The 20869-nt window shown below is 40.0% G+C and overlaps 1 protein-coding gene across 3 annotated transcripts; it reads right to left on the bottom strand.

Annotated features, from left to right (window-relative positions):
- Nucleotides 1–71: 71 nt before the first annotated feature.
- Nucleotides 72–18920, bottom strand: ube4b (ubiquitination factor E4B, UFD2 homolog (S. cerevisiae)). Of its 3 annotated transcripts, none has more exons than XM_053424800.1 (29): nt 18591–18920; nt 17343–17562; nt 15863–15998; nt 15312–15399; nt 14827–14971; nt 14508–14733; nt 13814–14293; nt 12767–12886; nt 10972–11113; nt 10493–10593; nt 10197–10311; nt 8901–8984; nt 8222–8278; nt 7330–7446; nt 7089–7187; nt 6880–6993; nt 6310–6508; nt 5621–5759; nt 5411–5510; nt 5078–5205; nt 4804–4902; nt 4413–4648; nt 4171–4297; nt 3920–4064; nt 3480–3614; nt 3110–3301; nt 2712–2886; nt 1355–1501; nt 72–1234 (listed from the first exon to the last, which is right to left on the bottom strand). In XM_053424800.1, the coding sequence occupies exons 1-29, from the start codon at nt 18612–18614 to the stop codon at nt 1170–1172; spliced, it is 4155 nt and encodes a 1384-aa protein (XP_053280775.1). In that variant the 5' UTR covers nt 18615–18920; the 3' UTR covers nt 72–1169. The 3 variants fall into 3 exon arrangements, with proteins under 3 accessions (XP_053280775.1, XP_053280776.1, XP_053280778.1); XM_053424801.1 differs by having other exon boundaries at nt 12782–12886; XM_053424803.1 differs by lacking the exons at nt 12767–12886; nt 13814–14293.
- Between the last annotated feature and the right edge of the window lie 1949 nt (nt 18921–20869).

Below are 20869 nucleotides of genomic sequence, written 5' to 3'. Positions count from 1 at the left end.
TCAACTTATTGATATGTAACAGAATTGCAACAGTTCATTCTGAGGGAAAAAAACAGTGACGAGTTGGGACATAATGTGCATCATCATTTATTTCAGTTCAAAATCCTAGCTTCCAAAACAAGTTTGTGGTTAAAGGAAATCATTTCCTGTACAGTTAAGGTCAACAAGGTCAAGTTAGGTACAGTGCCATTTTGAAGAGACCATGTTGAGGTGAGATGTCAGTGGCTCTGCAGACCAGACGTTTCATGGTGTGCTCCTATGATGGTGGTTGTGGTGGTCATGCTACATTCTCTCATGATCCATTCACTTCACTTAAGAGAGGGTCATTTGTCCACGAGGCGCTTCTGAGGATCTGGACGTGAGGCCATGCACACACACAAAGTAAATTCACTCAATTAAAGTCAGCAGGGAGGAATTGAGACTAAAAGGAACAACTGAACATACTGTATCTTGGTAAACCACTGCTCATCTTTTTACTTTACTCAAAAGGAAGCTAACATTTAGGATTAGTTTATGTTTAGCTACATCCTCAATGGATATCCCAGTTCTGAACTTCATCTAAAAGCACAAACTGTGCATGTGTTAGCTCTGGGACACCAGCATACATTTTGTGGACTCAAATTCATTATTGTCACAGTCTTCATAGATAAAACTCAAAGGGAGCTAGCAATTTCATCAGAACCCACCCTCACTCTCCCAAATGTATCGCCCACCCACCCCAAATAATTCAAATTCTTTAATGAAGCCGATGTACACAGTATTACAAAACAAAATGAGAACATTAAAGGAACATGATCAGTGAAATGGATGTTTGCCCCTCCCTAGTAAACCTGTTGGTGGAAACTTATTCTCGCAGCATTAAAATGCATCAACTAACTCTTGTTAAATATATGTATATATTTTGATATATATATACACAAACTCATGAGAAACAAAAAACGTAAAAGTCTTAACTTTATTATGTTTTATTTTTAGAACCATAATAATGGTTTTGAGACAAAAAGGGTAAATGCAAAAAAAAAAAAAAAAAACTTAAATCAGGTCTCCTTTCCCCCCCCATTCATATTGTTTTTTTAGTTGTCATTGGTAGTAGTGAGACTGAATTCAGGCGTTTTGGACGATCCCTTGATGATGGTTAGAACGTTTCAGCCGTTGGTGGCGTGCGGTCCTCAAAAGGGCCGTCCACCTTGTTTCTCTCTCATCCAGGTGTGGATCCTCTCCTTCAGCTCTGGGACTGTGGAGTTAACAACAGACTGTGAGGAGCAGCTATCAAACTAATGTTCACAATCAACAGAATAGAACATTTTGATATGCAATTAGTGGGACGAAAAGGCATTGTGGATTGTAGGTTTACCTGACTCCAACATGCTCTCTGTGAGCGGCTGCCTGTTGAAGGGATCGGTTGGGGAGTTGAGCAGGTGGCGTAGTATGATGGATCGGTCCGTGATGTTCCCCGAAGGCAGAATCACAGGGTCAGTCATCAGTGTGTCCATCAGTGGGTCTGTTAATACACAGTCGCATGATCATGTTATAGAGAATAAAATAAAACAATAAACTGTCCTGGTTTAATCAATCTGTGCACAGAAATTGTTCTTTTTGCAACACAAGTGGCATCTATCCGAGTGATTTATATCTCATTTTGGGTTTCCTTGTTAAAAAAGGCATTATAAAGTTAAGAACCTAATTGACAGATTGCACCTTGTTTTTGGAGCTTAGTATTCAAATGATATACATCTATCTAAATAGAGGGGTTGTCTTCATCATCAAACACATGAATGAATGTGAGCCAGTGACATGCACAACCACAAAAATTCAGTTTTATATGACAGCAACATTAGTGGACCTAGCAAAACACCAGTTATCAAAACATCCAATAAATAATCTTTGAGAGTATTCAATAAAGTTTGCCCTTTATTGAAATGTCACAGGGTTGTTACAGTAGGACTTGTGCGTGACAAAAATAAAACATGCCGTGGGAGATTTTAACCACACAGAAAGGCGATACACAAGCCTCCTGTACGGCACACTCCCATCAACTGTGGTGGGTTGGCTGGCGTATCTAGGAATCAAAGGAGGTATGTGGGCCACGTTCTCGGACTAGATTATATTAAGTCTGTGGTTATACGATAGCACCCGCTCTAAGCCGTCTATATGACCTCTATGAGCTATAAAATCCCCTGCAAATGTCTGGCATTTTCACACATTTCAATGTCCGTCTGCACCGACTGACCTGAGGTCACAGGATTTCTCAGCAAGTGACTTTATCTGCTCGGGGTCAAACAGTCAGTCACTTGCTAGATGAGGCTAAAGTTACCACAAAACCTTTATTATTTAATTCTAACATTACCAATTTCATTTTTTGAAGATGATGCAGTGCTAAAAATATCTTATGTGATGGTTCCTGTGGTGTATTATAGCCATTCCTTCCGTACTTATTACTGAATTTGTCAAATTCAGACTGTACAGAAACATGTGTGATAGATATATATATACATATATATATATATATATATCAATAAATAAAGCAGGCCTACGGACTTCCTTATTACATAGGAGTGACAGTAAAGTATATAAAAAAAGTGGGAAATGAGCAAAGAAGAGCATTTCCTCAACCAATTTACCTTTTCTGGATAAAGTGATTTGAATGTTGAAGGTACAGTATAAGGCTTTTTTAAATCTTTGGACAAAGACATACACATATACTAACACACCTTTGAACTCGTCAGGTGCATCACTGTAGTCCATCTCAGACTGGGAGTTCCTGGCGACTATTTCCTCCACCTTATCAGACAGCAGCTTGAATTTTTCAATGGCGATGGATGACTTGATTCCAGCCTTCCTCATCTTTGAGATCACCTCTTCAAAGAGCTCACGGCTGTATGAACGCTGCACAGAAACAAACAACAGAGGAGCTTGCTTCTATCAAATGGACAAAGTACCACTTAGTAAGTTACAGTGAATACTTTGAACTTCTTACATAACACATTAAAGTGCCAATCTTGCAGATTTTCATTAAAATAACACAATTGCATTCACATACTTTTTTTTTACTCTCATTGAAACACTATTTTTGTGATAAATTGTATACATAAACTTCATCAGTACCAACCTGGTCGTCTGCAATTGCTTTAGCAAAACGGGCACAGTCCAGCTGCAGGTAGATATCGGTCAGCTGGTCTAAGAGCTTCTTGGGCTCAAAGCCGTATTTCTCAGGGTTCTCCACCTTCAGATCCCGACACTTCGGCCCACAGAGCTGCTGGAGGTTAAAGTTCAGCATGGCAGCTAAACGAGGCCCAAGCTCCTATATGAATAAGAAGCCACTGTTAAGAATATTTCATCTGTGTCAGGATCCTGGCAGATAATCTAGCATTTACCGTTACTATATAGTTGACAACACATTTCTCATCTTATAGGCTAGAATACATTAATTGCAACTGTGACCATTTTACAAAATGTCCAGTGGGGGCAGCGACACTCACAGGCCTGAGGAAAGGCTTCTGGACCTGCTTGGTGAGGATGTGGAACATTTCAACCGTCTCTGTGGCCAAGGCCAGATAGGAGCGAGACACCCGCTCATCCTGAGTCAGCTGGGACTGGCGGCTCTGCTGCTGCTCCTGAAGGTTGGCAGGAAAACATTTTGAAAAAATTGCTTCTATGGCTGTCCTCTAGATTCACATCCCAGCACAGATATAAATGTGGCGAGTTAAGATGAAAATATGTTCCAGCTCAAAATATCCCCAGTAACCTTTGTAACAAATTTTTCTTAGCTGGTTTAGTTTTAGTCACCTTATATTACAGGTTAATGCAGCATTTAGGTCAAATCAAGGGTAATTATTATGATCAAGTAATATAATCTCATATACAAACTTATAAATAGTGGCCATGTTAATATTCAGGTCATAACGACTTCAGAACTGACCCTCGGTAGTTGCTCCCACTGCTCCTTATTTTTCATCTCTTCTTGTACTTCGTGGATACGCTTCAGGGACTCAAGGCTCTCGTCTAACAAGAAGGTGGTGTCGTTTATCAGCATGTTGATGTAGCGCACAAACTGCTTTCCAGAACTAGAGGAGAGTAGGAACAAAAGAAGATGAAATTCAAATTAGAAAACTATTTGACCTGAAATTAATAGTTTTTGTCATTGACTAGAATATTAAAAAAAACACTCACTTGAATTCTTCCATGAAAGTTCCATGGTGGGCAATGTTCTGCCACAGACTCTTGAAGATCGTGCTGATATGGTACCGTATAGTGAACTTATCATAGAACTCGCTGGTGGCGCCGGTATGCTCAACATCTGAACAGAGGAGACAGCGTTGTGGTTAAAATGACAATAAAAATATGTATGGCTCAGCTGCATAACAATGAAAAACGTTATCATTCTTACGGCCTGCAGTATACGTAGCACTCACCTGTGTAGAACTTCATGAGGGCAGGGACCAGCTGTTTGATGGACAATGGGTGGTTCTCCATCATTTCGGAAAATCGCTGAGTACGGGGCTGTACAGCAGGGTTGGTGACGAACAGCACCTCCACTAACTTGGCGATAAGGTAGGGGTTCCTGATGTAGTTCTGACTGCAGATGAACACCACCAAGAAAGTGACAATGTCCTGGACACATGGCTCATATAAAACCTGGGGAGAATACCTGGAACAAAGGAGGAGGGTAAAGTGGGATATGGGATTAAACAAGCCAAAATGTCTATCAAATCCATCCTGGTTGTCCACTGTGTGGATGCAGATTTTTTGATCGTATCGGTTCACTGCTGATGACAATTACTGTGAGCGACGATCAGAACTTACTGCACAACAAAAAGCAGAAACTCAGCCACATCTTCAATGTAGAACTCGGGGAGAGCAGCAAAGCTTTTGGGAATCTCAGGGTTCAGTGGCAGGTTAATGCTGCAAGGGATGAAGAAATAAATATGATTACCAATTTAAAAATGACCGTGAACTGAAACACAGCATGACAGACAGCAAAGACTGTAGAAGAACAAATCCCTCTGTATGCCACAGCAGTTCCATTTACATCAAAATCACAGCAATGAGAAACATAGTCAGTGGTCTGGTGACTCACTTGGGATAAGCAGGGTCCACCATGCGGAGAATGAGCTGAATAACTGTGCTGTAGAACTGCAGACATCTGCGGAGCAGGTTCTCATCCAGAAGGCCCACGTCAGCACAAGCTTTGGCTCGCACCAGTTTCTGACAGGAGAGAGTCACACATGATGAGGATCAAGTCTCTGTAAATATGCTCTGCTGTAGAATCCTGCAAGTTTCAGCATTTTAGGATAGTGCTAGGTACAGTGAACTGAGAGATGAGAATTTGTCTCTCCTTTTAAAATCACTCTCCAAGGCCCGATCAATAAATGAAGGGAAGTGGGTGCATCCACAAGAATGAGAAACTTACTTTGAGCTGGGTTTTACAGCGCTTGAGCATCTCTCTGTGTCGACTGGCCAGGGGAGAATCTTTCCATTGGTTTTCACTGTTCTTCAGCTCCTCTACAGTCCTAAAAAGGGTAAAGACAGCCATATTAACTCCGATAGGAATGCTTAAAATATGAATGTGTGTGTGTGTGTGTGTGTGTTCATACGTGTATGTTCATATGTGCGTATGTACCTGTTTAGTTCACGGATAGCTCGCAACCTGCGGATGTAGCGCCTGCAGCCAGGCAGGATAGACAAATGGTGGGTGTGCAGTGTCAAGAAGAAACACTCTGTGGGGAACTTGGGTTCTGAGAACTTGTTGGGGTCGTCGTCTGTTTGAACAAATATTATTCATTATTTCCAATAAATAAGCACATAACACCATCAGTCAGAGGCAGCCTGCCAGATCTTCATCAGCAGTACTACTATTACAAACACAACTAGTGTAATCTATGTCACATTAGATCATGTTTCCAAGGACTTTATTTAATTGTTTCAATCGTAGCGTGTCACGTGAACTGCTTACAGTACTGAATGTGTTGCTGCTGTTATTTTGAAGATGAGGGAATGCAGCAACACTAACACAAGCATGACTCATCTGAGATTTTTTTGCTTGCTTCAGAAAAAAAAATCCTGTCAAAAATCTGGCATGTGAATGAATCACAGAGAACTGATAGATATGCAAAATGGCTCCTACGTGTGCAATAACAGATTTTGCCAAATGGCAGTATTTAAGCAGCATTTATTCAACTTGTATTACTGAAACAGCGAAGCATAATAATTACTGACTCGCTGAATACTTCAAGAAAATAACATTTAAAAAACATTATGTTACAGGGACTTTTCACAAACACACATCCATGTTTTTTCATGTCAGCTTACGCAAGTCAGTCAGCCAGCTTTTCAGCTCCTCCATAGTGGCCTTTAGACGAGTTTCCTCTGAGCTGACAACAAGGCGACAGCGTGGGTGGAAAATGTAATAAGGGTCCACTGTCTCCAGCTTGATCTTCATGCTCAGCTGTTGCAGCACCCATAAGAAGTTCAGCATGAAGCCATCTGTAGACACCAGCTTGTCATCGGTCTGAGAGAATAAAGAATGGAATGTTACATACAACCTGATTGAAAGACGGTAACTATGACTAAATGTTTTAGGTTTTTTAGGTTCTGTAGATGTAACATTTACATTACAGTTGGTCTGCTATCTTGACTCTTTTGCTAGTTTTAGGAAAATCAGGTGGCTGATATTTATACAACACAATACCAGAGCTTTTGCTAAATACTAAAACTCGTTAAAAACTTGTATTTGATTTTTGATCTAGTTTTATGTGTTTTTATAATTAAACAAGTTGTGAAAAAAAATATGCCACAATATAAAAGTGAATCGGTTTCATACTACTGTATTTCTTAATGTGTTAAGTGTGAGGATACACAAAATGTATATTAATTACTCACCTGCATCTGAGCTTTCTTCACATTGTAATTGACTAAAGATGCCATGTAATTAAGAGCTAACTCGCGAGTCTCTCCATTCAGTAGGATGTTATGAAGAACTTTGAACAGGTCACCCTAAAGTAGAACGAGAACACACAACCTTAAAAAATTATTCTTTACTGATACAATGGGTACAATGTTTATTTAAAAAAATGTAAGTGGAGACTCACCCTTGCTGACTCCAGGTAGTGCTGCAATGACTGGCTGACAACTCGTGTGTTCTCTATGGTGATAGCTGGGCCAGAGAAATATTTGTCTCCTACTTTGGTCTAAAGGAAAACATGAGACATTACAAATCATAAGAACTCAACTTTCCTTGTGGCAATTTTGATGTCTCGCCAGTGTCCATTTTCAGAAACAGCTTTCGGGAGGAACTTAAGGAATGAGTATACTGTTCATTTTTCAACTCACATCATCCTCAGCGAACACAGAGAGGCTGAAGGAGGCTCCCAGGTAAGAGAGTCTCTGGATCTCTCTGCCAGAACCAGGGCTCAGAGGTTTGGGACACCATAGAGGCAGTGACGTTACCTGCACAGACGAGCCAGGACAGAGACACAGATTACATATAGATCCACAGGTTTTTTTGTGTTGTCAAGTCATAAACAGTTACCACATTTTAAATTGTCTAGTGGAGCGAGTAACAACCCATCACTAGAAGCTTAGGCCGACAACCATGGAATACAATGAACTGAACAATCTAGTCCTTTGTGCTCACTCCGCTTAAGTCACTAGAATCTAATTGTCCCAGTCCTTTTCATATCACAATGAATTTCGTTTTGCCATGCATCTGCGGACCAGAAAGAAGTCCATCATGACAAAAAAAAAAAATATTTGTATGTGCTGATGAAAGCTTGGTATGATGGTATGAGGAAGGTACAGACAACAAAGATGAGAGCCAGACTCAAAATAAAGGTCTTGTGAAAAGAGTTAATGGACAAAACTAGAAAAATCTATGGGGGACACAGTGATGAACACTTAAATGTAAGCCAATATGACTTTAAATCACGATTATTTAAAAAACTTTTACTTCGATTACAATTAATGTACAGTCATTTTATTTCGCCTCCATAGGAGGCGTTCCTGGATGCTGGTCAACAAGCAACTCTGCTCTTTCTAATAACTCACACGTAGAACAGATCTTTATAATAACCTGCTGAATTCATGTGCACGTGTTCCCTGGATAAGAGGGGCATCGCTTGTTCCGCAACAATGAAGTTAAAACACCATGTTGCGTCATAATCCACAGGAAGAACTTCTCTCCTTATATGTCATTCTTAAACTTGAGTAAACTTGAGTATCTTACCAAACTGCACACTGGGTGAGTCTTTCCAAACTTAATTTCACAAAGTTCAGCTAATGCCTGTAAAAACAAAACACAATGCAAATCTACATTCACAATTTTTTTCATAGTCAAGTTTTGTGTACAGATCAATCCAGTAACATGGTTTATTTTTATGACCATAAAACAATGCATGTGGTTTTTGCAAGACAAAATTACAGCATTTACAACAGTAAGTTTGGGATCAGTTAATGATTTTTCGGTTTTTAGTAACTTTGTCATAAAAACATTTCTCTGACTAATAAAAACAAAGAATACAATGCTCAAATTACAATAATTTAATAAACTTAATTCCACCAAAATCACAGATGTCCCAAACGAGATTTTGGTATCCAATTATTTGGTATGCTTACATAGATGCTAAGTACAAGCTACATCTTTGCTCTGAATTTCTAGATAAGATTGTAAAGAAACCCTGGGAATACCCATCCAAGAGTTAATAGTGTATTTAAGGATGAGCGCACACATGTACATGTACCCTACATCTGGAGCTGTCCATCTACTGAGTAGGGAGGTTACTGGACAGGCTGCCAGAGCCTCAATAAAGCAAGCTGTACTGTACATCCCCTGTATCTCTACATTAACTCTCATCTACTGTCTGGTACTTCAGTGTAGATCAGACGAGGACAAAACATCTCCTTACCATGAGCGGGAATTTAAAGTTGTCACTGTCAAAAGAACATTCTTTAACTGCAAGAGCCAGCCCATGGAGGATAGGAATGAAGATCTGAAAAATTTAAAAAGAAAAAAAGAAAAAAAAAAAAGGGACAGAACGATAGTAAACAGGTCATGTTTTATTAGTAGAGCTGTGAAAAATAACGCGTTAACGCGTTATGATTAAATTACAGGATTAATTCGTTTTTTATTTTTTAACGCATTTAACGCATGCGCAGAAGGACCTTCCAATTCCGCCGCCTCTGCACTAGTCGCCGCTCTAATGCAGTCAGACGGCAGCTGCCATTCAAACAAACAACATGGATAATTCTGATGAACCTGAGGACCTTCTGGACGGGAAGATCGTGTTCCAAAAAAACAAAGATCGAACATTCAGTAAAACCAAGGTGATATGCACACTCTGCGAGAAGACGTTATCGTTTCACCGTAGCAATACCCGCCTAACCACCGCAACGCGAAGCATGTGTTGGTCGGCGAGGGGCGTTCAAGTGGAATGCGCCAAACCAGACTCACTCGCCGGACACATTGTGCAAAAGAAGCGGTCAGCTTTACTGTCAGAGAATTTGAACAAGTTAGTTTGCCTCACCAACTGGCTAAAGACCGAGTAGCTAAGAGGGCCTTTAGAGGCATTAGATTGTATCATGGTGTGGTTAATGGTTGTGTGACAAAAAATATAAAAAATGTCAACCATCCTATGGCTAAGAAGCTCAAATAATTTCTGTTTAATTTAAAAAAAAAAGTTTTATTCAACCACACAATGGCTAAGGAGCCCGAATTCTGTTTAGGATGAAGATTATATTAATGTTCAATATGGAAAAGCAATGATAACTGCTGAAGAACTGCTGAGTTGCAGCACAAAAGAAAAGTTAAATGTCATAAATCTTGTTTTCACAAAAATATTTCGAAAAAAATCGGTAATGTGATTAATCATGATTAATCCATAGAAACCTGTGATTAATTTGATTAAAAATTGTAATCATTTCACAGCCCTATTTATTAGTGCTGTGTCAACTTTGGAAACTGTATTTCCAGCAAACTATCAGCTTGAGGATGACTGCACATTTGCCTGAATTATAGCAATGACCTAAAAAAAGATAATTGTCTGTACTTATCAGCGTTTTTTTAGTCTTGAAAACTTAACAGTACAGTTTTGCCATCCACCCACATTCATACAGTGCTTATATGTGCGGCACATCATTATACACTTCTGGTGGCGAATTAGTACTAACACATTTACAAAAGAATGGATTGACGTGCTCCCTACCTGTCTGAACACTCCTTCCTCGGGGTGGGTAATGCGTGCCAGCTCCTGAATAAAACCATAAGGAAGGTTCCGACACAGCATATAAGGTACCAGCAGAGACGGCTGGAGAGGGCGTCTGCATGCAGAAAACAAACAGAAGCAGAGTGGTGACAATAAATAAATAAATAATCTGTCTGGAGGCAAGGTGAAGAGTAGTTGCTATGGAGACTCAGAAAAGAAAAAGGGACATAATGTACAAAAAGACGGCTAAGAAAACAGCCAAAACATTAACACACTATGCTGCCGGCTTTGCTCACCGAGGCTGGGTCAAGGTGCCTTGCAGGACCAGGGCAACGTGAGAAATACACTGAGAGCGAATGTTACTGAGAAGCTGGCTGACATTTGGTTGGCTGCACATCTGAGGGAAAAACGGGGAAGAGAGGAGAGCAATGTTAGAGGTGTGATAAAAATGTACGCTGACAATGTCAAAGAAACTCTCGCAGACTCTGTTGAATCACAGCATTCTTTGATGAGCAAAACCTCCGCTCATTTCCAGACCAACTGCCCTGCAGCTAGTCTCCGAAGTACAAAATGTTCCCCTGTTCTCAGACAGTGAATAAGCGTAAAAGAACCTTAAATATCAGTTTTTATTATCACAAGGGTTATTGTGCTAAAAATGAATAAACATCTTCAATAGAATCTCTACAAAACGTTTTTTTCTTTATCTTTTTTTGACATCAATTTTCTAAACACAACCTGGTTGAGACATTTATTCGTCTAGCAGACAGTGGGCTACCTTGGGAGCTTTCCTTTCCTCCATGCCAACACTGTCAAAACGCTCAATGAGGTAGTTCAGCATCTCCGTCTCTTTGCATGCTTCAATGGTGAAGCGGTCAGTGGCTGATTCGCAGGACATCCCTCCTCCACATGCACCAAGACTATAAACAGGACGGCAAACACAGAAACAAGGACAGAGAGGGGCTCTTTCAGTACAAGAGACAGCACAGCAGAGAGAGATATTCTGTTAGCATCAAACATTATCATGGATGTATGGTTAACAAGCACAAACCCATTCTCAAGGCTCCTGAAAGAAATGAAGGCATTAGTGACAGCATTTCACAATCTCAGTACTGGGAACTTGGGAAAATAATTAAAATAAAATAATAATAATAATAATAATAATAATATTCAAGTCTTTGAAGCCAATATTATGATTCAGCACATTTAACAACAGTGGTGATGTGAGTTTAAACTGCTGTTAGTGGTCAGCTGTAACTGCAAATTCTGCATGCGAGTCGCTTCAAAGCACTGACTTGAGGGCGGCAATAAATTTATCTCTGGGTTACAACAGTTCGTGATGCTCAAATATAAAATAGGCACAACAGATTATTGTTATAAACCTTAAATAGCAATACTCTTTTTTTCGTGTCCTTTTTTCCTGAATAAAGATGAGATGCAAGCTGAACGAAAGCTTGGAGTTTGATCAACAATTTGACTAAGTGGAGGTACAGTAGAGAAGTGGAGCACTATTTATAATTTAATCGTGCATGAAACTCATGTACACATAAAGGCTGAATTATAGTCCTGCGACTGCAACCACGGAAGGCCACGCAGCTGCATCGACGGACTCGTTTTGGTTTATACTTCACTAACGTGCTGCGCGTGTTGCAACGCAATTCACCGCCAGAACCCTAGGCGGAGTAACGTTTTTTTTCAAAGACAAAACACACAAAGAAGAGACTTCTTCGTCGACTGTTTATTTACATCGCCACTCCGGCTCCTCATAGCCTATTTCTGGCGGACAAATCGGCCAGTCAGTGACGGGTTATACAAGTGGTCATACTTTCGGATCTCTTCTGCCAAGTGCTCTTCTATTTGGTCCATATTCGTTCTTTTAAATCTTCCTTGATTTCCGCGTATTGTGGGGCATGAAACCGGAAACTAGACTCCGGACGGGATGTAGTAAGCAGACCAATCACAAGCCTTGCGGGCTGCTTGAGGCTCGCGTCGCTTTGTCGTGTAGTTAGAAAAATTGGCGGACGCACGCAAGCCCGCAGAGGGCACGAAAGGGGCGTGTTGCGTGTCTTGCGTGCATGCGTGCGTGCGTGCAACCTGACTATAATTCGGCCTTAAGTCTCCTTGTCACATACAAGTAACAATGTGTATGGGTTAAATGATATTGAAATGTTATTGTTCCCCTAAATGTTTTCAGGGTTACGAGTCATTTATCTTGTCTTGTACATGGAAGTGTAATGAGGATATTCATGCTGATAAAAATGTATTTCAGCAGACAATACAGAATAAATCTAAAATAAATAGGCCAAGAATGGTATAATTAACATTTTCTCGATTCTGTAGCAGCGTATTTACTACTTGGATCTATGTCGGCTGAGACAAAATGTATTACTTATGATCATACATCAAAAGTTATATAGTGCCTAACTTATGACTAATCCTCTGAAAAAAAACAAGTGAAGCAATCTCAAAGCTAGCTAGGCCTCCATAAGTTTCTTCACTGGTTTGTTTTAGCACCGTTAGTCGTAAAGCCTCCGGGGGCCCACCACTGAGCAAGCATTCACACATGAACACACCGTGCAGCGGTGTACCTGGACCCAAACTGAACCCGCGCAAAATCCTCCTCCTCCTCAGACTCTTCATCACTGCTGTCCTGAGACATGTCAGACAGGGCAAAGAACAGGAACGACAAGGGGCTGATGTGACGAGGACAGGAGGAGTGAGGGGAGAGAATGGAAGAGAAGAGGATTGTTGTGCAAGTATGAGGAGACAGAAGTGACGTAAAACAAATATGGAGAAATGTGTTACGGTAACACAGTGGCTACAAAGACAGGACAGGGAAGAAGGGATCACTACAAAAGGGACGCTTGAAGGCTGCATGCTTGCTTAAAAAAACATTACTTGTGCGGTTTCTTTTTAAATATTACTTAATGCCGTTTTGCTTGCAGCTTTTATGTACTGTCAGACCATTCTTTCAACTAATAACTGAACTGAGTGTCACTACCTCTCATACAACTTCTCTTGAGAAAGCCAATGCCAAGAAGCGTAAAGCAGAAGGTTTAATTATATCTAATATTAGGGTTATCACTTTTAAAATTATATCGTTGAGGACCACTTTCCCAGTCACCTGAAAGGTAAAGTGGTCAGTCTTTTGGACTCCATCGATCTTAAAAATTGCTGGCTGAAATGCTGGAAAATTGCCTGAACACACAATATATTAGCATTTTTTAATTAGCTAATGTAATTGAGTTTGATAAGATTGGTTATGTGTGTGTATTTTGAATTACCCAGACATTAATCACGATTTGGGTATTTGTAATAAACAAAATACTGTTGATTAGTTTTTTGTATTATTACTACTAGAATTCTCTATTTCTCTTAACTTGTGATTAAATACAAAATTGCTAAAATATCAAGTCCTTTGGCTTTATTTAAATGTTTCTGCGAAAGGATAATAGTTAGCTTGAGTTGATTAGAACCCCCTACATGAAACTTAATATAAGCAGCATTATATGCAACAAAAAATAATTAGTTGAAAACCTCATAGCGTTTCACAAGAAGTTAAGGTTTTAGTTTGCTTGCTTCTGCACCACAAACTTGCACACAGATGGCAGATGAGATACCTAGATGGTGGGATCCTGGAACCAAAGGCAGTTTGGCGAGCGTTCGATCTGGGAGAAGGGGGCACCATGGTAGGGGGTGTGGAGGAGGGTAGGTTGTGAGCCACAGGGGAGCTCATGGAGACGGACTGGGGGCTGAGTGGTGGCACAGGAACTGGGGTGTTGGGAGGAACAGAGGGTCCTGCGGGGCTCGGAGAGGGTTCAAAGAAACCAACTCCTCTGTGTCCCCAGCTGGATGGGGAAGGAGCCCCCCCGGAAGAGGTGACAGAGTAGGGCCGATAGCGTTGAGAGATAGGCAGGGGGGCAGATGGAGGGTTGAGGGAGTGTCTCGGAGTAGCAGTAACAGGTGGAATGTGGGGAACAATGAATTGTGGGGTAGAGGGGGTAGAAGGTGTAGAAGGTGTAGTAGGGGAGGGAAGAGACGGAGAAGTCCTCTTGGCTGCATCCAAAGCCATTGGGTGAGGACTACCACACCCATACAGACTGTGGACAACATTGATAAGTTGATCATTAACAAAAAATAATCAGACACCAATGTCTTGAAAAACATGACCCAGACAAAATCAGGAAAATCAGGAAAGCACACATCTGGCGGAATCGAACTGTAAAACCAAAAAGTGCAGATGACAACCAATCCACAGTCTTGATTTGTCTCTAGGAGTCTTCACGGCTCATAGTACTGAGTCAAGGTACTTGCCTGGACAGAGAGCTGGCACCAAAGGATCCTGCACTGGGGCCCATAGGACTGCCACCGAGGCTGGAGGGCTGCACCAGTGTCAGTCGATGGTCAGGAGATTTGGCTGCTGCAATTGGCTGAGAGGTGGCTGTCAAGCTCGCAAAAGGGTTGTGGACACGTGACTGGGTGGACATCATTAAGACTTCCATCAGGATCTGGCCGATGAGGTCTTTGAAGTCAGAGTATGCTACGGAAAGAAAAAAAATCATAAACAGTCTAGTTTCCATTTTCATTCAGCTTGTTACAGTTTAATAGATCAAGATGGTGCTCAGTAACATACCATCTTTAGGGTTCTGGTGGAACTCTGTCGCCAGTGAAGGGAGAAAGATGACATCTCTATCCTGTTCCTTCCACGATACGCGGAGGATCTTACAAATGAGCTGCAGAGCCTGCTCTTCGGAGACATCAGAGTTTGCAGAGGTTTCCTGGCAAGATGAAATAGAGACAACAGTAATGGTTTGATAACACCCCAGAGCCATTCGCAGCATAAATGTCATTAGAGAACTTGCATAACTTTGATTGTCATAATAGTCATTATCTCCCTGGTCTGTCAAGTCACAGGTATCTAAGAGGGAGAGGAAATAATTATAGCATCTGTGGAAAGTCCCCTATCATATTCCTGTATATACTGAAAGACTGCTGTAGTGTTCACTCATTTAAAAACTAACTTGATCTGAAGATGGGCTTGATCAAAGTCAAGTCAGCCTATTAATTAACGATAAAACACTCTTCTTTTCTTTTTCTTTTTTGTACGCTGCTCTTTACCTTATCTGTCAAGTTCCTCTTCTCCCTGCGATCGCTGTCCTCCACCTCCATGTTCTCTATCCCTGAGTCCACATCCACCTGGGACATGCTGGAAGAAAAAAAAGAGGGATGCATTGCTCATCAAGTCTCTTCAACCCTTCTCAGACCAACAACACTCAAACCTCACTGATCTAGTTGACGTGTAACATCATCTCCTTTACAAAAATCTGATTACCAGATCTCGTTAATCTTGGTGCCTTGATATGAAAATCGAAATTTCTGTTAATAATTCATATATTTAAAAAAAGAGAATAAGGAAACTTAAACTTCAAAAACGAAAGACAATAATGTTATAATTTTACATCATAACAAACTCCTGAGTATCATCAAATTTATTCATAAAAAAAAAAAATTTAGTTGGGTTGAAGATCTTGTATTATTAGAATCTGTTGTATCTGATATAATTTTAAAGTTTTAAAGATATAAAGTTTAACAAAACCTCTACTCTACATTATGGAGGTGACATTTTTTACAACAACCTTCATTCCTTTTTTACAGTTCACATAGTTTACCTCTTTTCACAGGAGGCAGTGTCGATGTCCATGCTCTGCGATCGGGACAAACTCTGGGACTGAGTCTCAAGGCTGTTGGAGGGGGAGCTGGAGAGGGAGCTGACGCCCTCGCTGCTCTGACTACCATACGCCACCCCTGAAAAAGCAACACATCACAACTGAGCACCTCTGAAGCATAATAAAATGATAAAAATGTATCATAATATTTTGACATAAGTCTTAATTAAATAGGTGGTTCTTATTGAGATATATTGTGTGCCTGGTTTAAATGTAGTGTTTGTTTGCTTTTCTGTTATTTCAAAAAGAGAAAAAACGGTTCATGAAGATAGTAACTTACTATCGATCTCCCCTTAAAAATATTACACATTTAGTTTTTTTCCTCATTTTGCATTGGGTTTTACTCCATCCATCATGTCTTATTATATTCATCAGTCAATGATGACTTTAATTAGTTTTTGTACTGTGTTTTTTATAAATCTTAACTGTAATCGTTTGTTATTAAAGAAAACAGACCATTTACTATAACACTATATAAACCTTAGACCGTTTTAAGCAACAGTTTAAAAGCTTTATATTTGATGCAAGGGTTGGTGTTTATGGAAGAAGACTCATTTAGTCCCACTGGATCAGATTGGGTTTTTTAAGATCAACGTGGTGTGCCATACCATTATAAGCCCTCATTACTGCAAACACGTAGAGAGAAAGCTGATTAACACCCAGGATCTTACTGTGGACGAAGGCCTGGAATTAACAACTCTCTCCTGAATGCACGACAATCATATCATTACCAACTGTTAACTCAGATTAACAATGTGTACCCTTGTGTTGTGTCAAATTGAGTATTCATAACAAAACACATTGATATGTGGTGAAGGCTCAAATAACTGCAATGAAGGAGATCACAAATTTTAATAAATTCTGAAAAGTAGCAGTGGCCTTAAAAATTTACTTTTGTATAACACCAGCCCATCTATGAATACAATGACATGAAACTGGCACTCCATCCATAATGGCAAATGCATTTTCTAGAGCATCCCACAGGCAGAGGCAACAATTCTCACTCTGTACAGCAGGGCCTACACATGGTACCAGATAGGGACACTGTGATCACAACAACCTGCTTCTGTTTTCATCAGAGCCGAGATGCAAGGCTGAATCTTTCTGTTAAAATATTAGTGTCATAAATATAGAGGTCCTTTTCAGTATTGTGTACAGTCTGAATCAAACAGGGATGTTTATCTTTAAAGCCTCAGACACAATGTCTTTCAAGACAATTAGTGTAGGATGATAAGGTAAGATTACTGATCACACAAGAAGCTAACATTTAAAACTCTGTGGTGACCACCAGGCTAAGATGCCTGAATCCTGATCTGATGTCAACATCAAACCTAAATTCTTGAAATTAAAGTATAGCCTGTGATAACAGCAATTAAGGACAAACGCATACCAGAGAAACATGTAGATATTATTCAGTTCTCACCAGAGGTGCCCATAGGGGATGTGGCAGGGGTACCACTGTGGACATTCAGCCCCAATGATTGGGAGGCAGCTGGTGGCAGGGGCTGGGGTGCGGCACCTGAGGGTCCATGGAGGGGTCCAGGTGGAGTCTCTCTCTGTGGGGATGTCAGGGGTGTGCTGAGAGGGGTGCTGGGCTGTGACGTCTGTCCCCCTGCCAGTCTCACCAGCCGCCTTCTGCGAATCTGAAACAAATACACCAAAGGAATTTACATATTCAGTCAAAGTTTTAAATTTAAAAAAGAGAATATACATTTTTTGTCAATATGTATTTATTTCGGGATAAATGATTGGCAAGGTTAAACCGTGGCAAAATAGGAAATGGCTGATGATTTTATTTTATTTGTTTGTTGCATTTTATTTGATTGAAGCAGATTCAACATAACCTACATTACGAACAATGTCAAATGTGACGAGTGTTCGTCACAACTCAGCTGAGGACGTTAAATACGGTTTAATGGTTTCTCAGAGAAAAGAGTTTCGACAGAAATGTAGGTGGTTCACGATGAGCCGCTCGGGGACCACAGAAGTCGGCCCACAGTTCATTGCACAATGGTGGCCCGGTGTGTTTTTTATGCTGAGTCGTCTCACAGGCTAATTTTTGACTGTTAGCAAAACAACGCTAGCAGCTGTCAGCTAGCTTGCCGCAAGAGGATCAACCAAAAGCAACCGAGCAGCCAAACAAAAATATAACCTAACCTGTAAAAATACAACGACAAAAATAAACCCGAGGGATTAAACAATCGAATGCGTGTTTGGTTAGAGGAGAATGGAGTTACATAAAGCCGGTGTTACTCACAGGTCAGCTTCTGAAAATCCCCTAGTATCACGTTAGCTAGTTAGCATTTTGCTTCTCCGGCTAAATTCGAATTAGCCTACTAGCAATCGTGACACAATCGTTCACGTACAAGTCTGTTCACTCTCTATAATTATCGGCGTCTCGTAAATAAACACGGTACACGTTAGCTCAGCTCAAACACATACTGGTTAAAGCTGCGGTTGAAATAAATCTGGCATGTTTTCTTTATCGCGGATGCTATTTTTTTCCCCAATTTAGACTGAGCTAGCTCTAAATAGCATATCGGCTGGTAGCAGCACAATTCGCCTGGACGTCATAAGAAAGGACTTTGTAAATCTCAGTGTAAATTGTTATGGCTGTAAACGAGGCATGCGCACTGAATTGATGAGCCTTTTTGTTTCATTGTCACCTTACCTCATCTGCGCTTAGTTCCTCCATCGCAGCTAAGTTAGCTCGCTATTTCACTTTCAACTGCCTCACTGTGTGCCAGCCAGAGCCAGCTAGCTAGCCTGTGTTGAGACTAAATATGCATAGTCGAAATCGTTCAACGAATACGTGTCAGTCTCGATTGTCTTCAAGATAGAGACGAGGACTGAAGTGAGCTGAGGTCGGCGAGACGCGGCTCCTCCAGTAAGTCTCTCGTTTGCTGGTTTTCTAGGCAGAGTGTAACAAAAAGAAAAGTAGCTGTCTATTATACGTCAAAATACAACAGCAGCCATTTTGGTACTACAGTGCGTCACGTGACTTAAGAGGATACAGGGGGAGGTGTGTGAGGATTCATTGTGTTGCACAAATACACTTGGTGTTATATATAAACATGTTTTTCGAAGAAGGCAACAACACATCCTGTAGTTATCCATTAAAGTAATAGTGTGAATGATCCCTCGATTGATTTTATTGGACTCGATGGGAGACCACTCACTTCTTGTCTGGGATCAATGATAATAATACTAGTAATGAGATAAGAAAATTAAAAAAAATAGATATTTCTTCATTATGAATAGAAAAGTGGACTGTAAAATGTCTTACTCGTCATACAATTTCAGGGTTGGGAGTTTGACCCATCGGGCACCCCCCTGGGTCAAACAACTCCGAGTGTCTCCAGAGGGATACAAAAGTACAGCCACTTAAATAGTTAATATATTATACTATATTAGTGAATCTGCAAATGTATCTGATTTTATATAAAAGCTTTTCAGTGATTTCAAATTAACCAGATGCACTTAATTTAAATTAAGATTTAAGTAAAATCAATGCTTAGCTAATGTGGATGATTCAGGGTCATTTAAAAACAACCATCTAATACTAATAATTATAATGATCAAGCTGATGTGGTGGATGGTTCAGGATCACGTTAAAAAACAAACAACATAACAATAATAGAAACCAGAGCTCATACATGACCATAGTATGTGCATCCTAACCATTCAGCTATCAGGTCACCACCTAACCAAATTGTCACTTTTGGTGACATGTTACATTGCCTCAAGACGCTCCTCCCTCCGCACACTCAGCCCGAGGAGAGTCGCTGCCACTGGCCGAGGAGAGCGTGACTCCAGCGGCTTGGAATCTCTCACCACCCCATTGTCACCATCCAGGCTCCGTCAGGCACTTCATATCTGATATTATGGCTTTTATATATAATCTGTAACATGTGCAGTTGGTTGACAGAACCATTAATCAATACTAATAATCAATTGATATTTACACCAAATTATTATTATTTAATATCTGTAGTCTTTTGAATGACAATAAATCTTCTTGAACATACAGTCTGTAATAATCCACTTTATTTGTATGGCCCCTTTCATACGAGAAATGCAGCTCAAAGTGCTTTACATACAATATAGATCAAAATAAAAACATGTTAAAATTCAAATAATGGCAGCAATGAATATTTACTTACTTATTGTTATTTTAATCAAAAAGAGTAATAACTCTATATCCTCCTGTATGCTGTGCATTTCTGGTCCATCTAGTGAGCTCCAACATGAACGTGTTGTAATCAAATTCAAATATCACATTACACCACAACTATGCAGTAAAACAGGCAAACTGTAATTATTGCAATATAATTTTCAACAATAAAAATAGAGCAAAGGTTTAATATACATCAATGTATTGCTTATGTATTGTGCGAGCACCGTGAGGAGGTAAAACACATAAGTGATCCACTTTGGATTTGTATAATGTTTGTTTGTCATTCACCGCTCTTTAAGAAGAGTTAAAAAAAATCACAACTTTCACTCAGAAAGTTTTTATTCTTTAGTCTTTAAAATAATAATAATCTGATATAGAGAATATACAGAGTCCTACGGTATACCCACATTAATGCAATATCTGAAATCTTGCAAATGAACCGGAAATGCATGCATACTGTGACTATAAGTAAAAATAGTTGGTGTATAGGGGTTTCAGACCACTGTTCAGGTATGTGTTAGTATACTGTCAAAAATGTCTTCTTGATAATATAAGCCTAAGAGGTTTAAGAAAGATTAGTATTTTATTGACATACCTGCTCTCCCTTCCTACCTTTTGAGACAAGGGCGAATAACTGATGAAGTTCTTTTCTTTTACCTCTTCACAATGTAAGTACGAGAGTAGGTGTATTTATTCTGAAACCTCTATAAGCTATTTATTTGTTGTTAAATGATTTGGAATTTTGTCCCAGGAATTACGCAGAGTACAATCTT

Source organism: Pleuronectes platessa, chromosome 6 (assembly GCF_947347685.1).
Source record: "Pleuronectes platessa chromosome 6, fPlePla1.1, whole genome shotgun sequence".
Classification (NCBI taxonomy): domain Eukaryota; kingdom Metazoa; phylum Chordata; class Actinopteri; order Pleuronectiformes; family Pleuronectidae; genus Pleuronectes; species Pleuronectes platessa.
The sequence above is the reverse complement of the archived record's forward strand: the minus strand, read 5'-3'. Positions and strand labels throughout refer to the sequence as shown.

Excerpts from the sequence above, each read along its gene's own strand:
- ube4b (XM_053424800.1), bottom strand. The coding sequence starts at position 18,614 with ATGGAGGAACTAAGCGCAGATGAG. Across the intron at positions 14,972-15,311 it reads AGAGGAACTTGACAGATAAG|GAAACCTCTGCAAACTCTGA; the intron begins GTAAAGAGCAGC and ends TCATCTTGCCAG. Across the intron at positions 1,235-1,354 it reads AGAGAGCATGTTGGAGTCAG|TCCCAGAGCTGAAGGAGAGG; the intron begins GTAAACCTACAA and ends TTAACTCCACAG.